This window comes from Bubalus kerabau, chromosome 3 (genome assembly GCF_029407905.1).
Source record: "Bubalus kerabau isolate K-KA32 ecotype Philippines breed swamp buffalo chromosome 3, PCC_UOA_SB_1v2, whole genome shotgun sequence".
Taxonomy (NCBI): Eukaryota; Metazoa; Chordata; class Mammalia; order Artiodactyla; family Bovidae; genus Bubalus; species Bubalus kerabau.
Genome location: NC_073626.1, coordinates 180700053 through 180703069, shown reverse-complemented (window position 1 = coordinate 180703069; position 3017 = coordinate 180700053). Strand labels below are relative to the sequence as shown.

Genomic DNA, 3017 nt, shown 5'->3' with positions numbered 1-3017 from the left:
AGAGGCCTGCAGACAGCCCTGAGTTCATCTCCAAAAGCTGCTACCAAGAGAGCCGCGGAGAGCCTCCCAAAATGAAAGGCTTCCTCTTCCTCCTCTTCACCATCAGCCTCCTGATTATGATTCAGGTAAGAGCAGCCCCCTGGAGTCCCTGGAAGCACCACCCCAGGCTCCTCAGACCTGCCTGGCAGCAGGGAGAGGGCCTGCAGGCTCCTGGCACCCAGCCTTCCTTCCATGGGAACCAAGGCCTCCAGATGCCTGGCATCCAGCCTTCCAGTTCTTCTGGTTAGGGTCAGACTGTTGGAGGGTTTCCCCTGAGCATTGCTGCCTCTGGTACTTGAGGCTGGGGCACCCTGACAGGGTGCCAGCATACTGAAGCCCCCAAGGGGTGTTGTGGAATAACAGAGGATGAAGAGACTTGGGAAGACAGCCCTGAGTGACGATGGCATCAACCCACAGGGAAACTGGGGAAATGGTCCTATTGGGAGGGGGGCCAGGGAGAGGTTCAAATGGAGCCTGATGGAGGTAGCAGGGAACCCCCACCCCGGGTGAGGAGCCTGAGTGTTTGGCAATGCTAAGAAGATAGAAATCTCCCATTCCAGAAACAGCTAGAGTCTCAAGATCAACTGCTATTCCAAGAGGTGGCTTTGGCAGCATCTCACATGCTAGTCGGTAGAGAAGGGAGCCATCGAGTTCTCCATCGAGAACAGCCTGATCAAGCATTAAGGACACCTTGGTCGCCATCAGAAACAGCTTAATCTCCATCAAAGGCAGCTTTAGTTGCAGGGTGATCAGGCTTTGAGAACAGCCTGATCACCATCTGGCCATCTCTTTGGGGGAAAAAGCCACACCCTCCCTACCCCCACCCACCCACACTCTACCAAGCACCTTCTCTCCAGCCCAGTCTCATGTGACCTCCCCCACGACTGTGATGGGCTCTTCTTCCCATTCACTAGATGAGGAAACTGAGGTTCAGAGAGGCTAAGGCCCTGGCTGGGCTATTAAGGTCAAGGTCTGGGGCCACAGATTTCCCTATCTCCTGCATACTGGAGGTGTGGGTGGCCTGGTGGACATGAAAGGAAGGTTCCAGGGCACATAGACTGGGGACTGCCTCTGACCCTGCCTGCGTCGTGGCCCGAAGCAGCCAGCCCTCCCCACAGGACCTCGTGGCAGAAGTCACGACCCTTGGGACAGGGAACCAGGGGCTGCAGTCTGGGGGTGGGAGAACTGTCTTTAAACAACACACCTGAGACTCACCCCTCCCCGGGCTTGCCCCACTTCTCTTGCAGATACAAACTGGAGTCCTGGGAAATCATACCATCAGCACCTCCAAGAAACCCCGAAGTGGCTCCCCAGCCTTCGGCAGCCTGGCCGGTGGCAGCATCCTTTTCTTCTTGACCAACACCCTCATCCAGCTCTTCCACCTCACCTGAGGTGACATGCCCCAGCCCTCATCCCATGCCCCCCGAGATAGCAGCCATCATCACTAGCAGGAGAAGCACCCCCAATCCTTGAGAGGCGCTGATGCTAGAGATGAGCAGTTTGTAGGAATTGACGGGCAGAGCTTGAGGGGGGCCCATGGCCGACACAGGGAGATTCTGACATGGAGGAGGAAGCACCACCCAGCCGGGGCTCAATAAAGCTGTTGTGTACTTGGAGCAGGGTCCTACGTGTGGTCACTGGACATCACCAGACCCGAAGAGCCAGCACCCAGGGGCTGCCTGTGTCCCCATCAGCAGGAGAGGTGGCACCAGGTAGCTCCCACCCCACCTTCCCTGCCCCAAAGTCTGGAAGCTGGGGCCCTACCCATTTGGATCCCCTTGAAAGAACCCAGCCCAGAACCTGCCATAGTCACCCTCTCTTTAGTGGCATTTGGTCACTGGTCCCTGGGAGTTCAGGAAGGGAGGTCCAAGAGGACCCACACGCCCCCACCCAGACCTTCGGCATCCACAGTTGCAGAGGCGAGTCCCCCACTCCAGTACCTGAGTTTCTTCAGAACAACAGATTCAGAGAGAACTGTCCGCCCAACCTCTAGCGGTTCCCTCACAGCCAGCCTCCTGTCGTCACACCTCCAACCACGGGGGACTGAGAAAGGTGAAGAGGCTGCTGTCCAGCTCTTTCCCACCTACCCATGGGTTAGAAGGCAGGAAGGACATACAGCTGCTCTAACCACTCGTACCCCTCTTGGAATTGGGATCAACAGAGAGGGAAAGGGACCCTGGAGAAGTCCACATCTCTGCCTCTTCCCGGAGGACCTCGGCCAAGGGGCCAAGTGTCTGCTAGATTGAAGGACTATGTCCTGCCCTCTCTGAGCTGGGTTAGGGACCAAGACCCCCTGTCCAGGCTTATCTGACTGAGATCAAACCTTTAGGGCCTGAGACCAGGGTTGGGAGAAATTGAGAGGAGCCTTGGTGAGCGAGGCCCTCTGGGGTGTGGCTCCCACTTGCCTCTCTCGCCCGGCCCACACTGCCCCCATCACACTGGACTTCCAGGTTTCCACCCCTGAATTTGTTTGCATCCCTCTGCCATCCTCTAGCCTGGCTGACTCCTCATCCTCCACATGGCGGGTGAGGATTCCCTCCTCAGGGCAGTGTTCATGCCTTGTGCCTCTAAATGGTTTCTAAATGGTCCTCCCCTGTGCACGCCTCCACTTCCTTTCTTAGCCTGTCACTGAATGTATCACCCTACCCGTTGGACTCCTCCACTCGACTGTGAGTTGCCTGAGCGCAGGGACCAAGGGTTGGTTTATGTTTGTGCTCCCAAAGCCCATGTTCCCGGAACACATTATTTGGAGGGCGGGGGGGTGGGGGCAGCGACAAGATCACACTTGGCAGTCAGTCTGGTCCCAGGGCTCCCTCTGGTGGCAGAGGGAGGCCTTGCATCTGAACGCCAGAACAGGAAGGAGGGAAGAAGCAAGCCCACCTGAGCCTTAGGCAAGTCAGAAGGCAGGTGAATAAAACCTCACTCCCGCCACCCCCCCACCCCAAATATCAAGGTGCAGCGTCAAGGATACCTGGGAG

General features: G+C 57.2%; 1 protein-coding gene across 1 annotated transcript; it reads left to right on the top strand.

Annotated features, from left to right (window-relative positions):
• Positions 1-1689, top strand: CD52 (CD52 molecule). The gene is made up of 2 exons (XM_055574055.1): positions 1-125; positions 1287-1689. The coding sequence occupies exons 1-2, from the start codon at positions 72-74 to the stop codon at positions 1428-1430; spliced, it is 198 nt and encodes a 65-aa protein (XP_055430030.1). The 5' UTR covers positions 1-71; the 3' UTR covers positions 1431-1689.
• The last annotated feature ends 1328 nt before the right edge of the window (positions 1690-3017 follow it).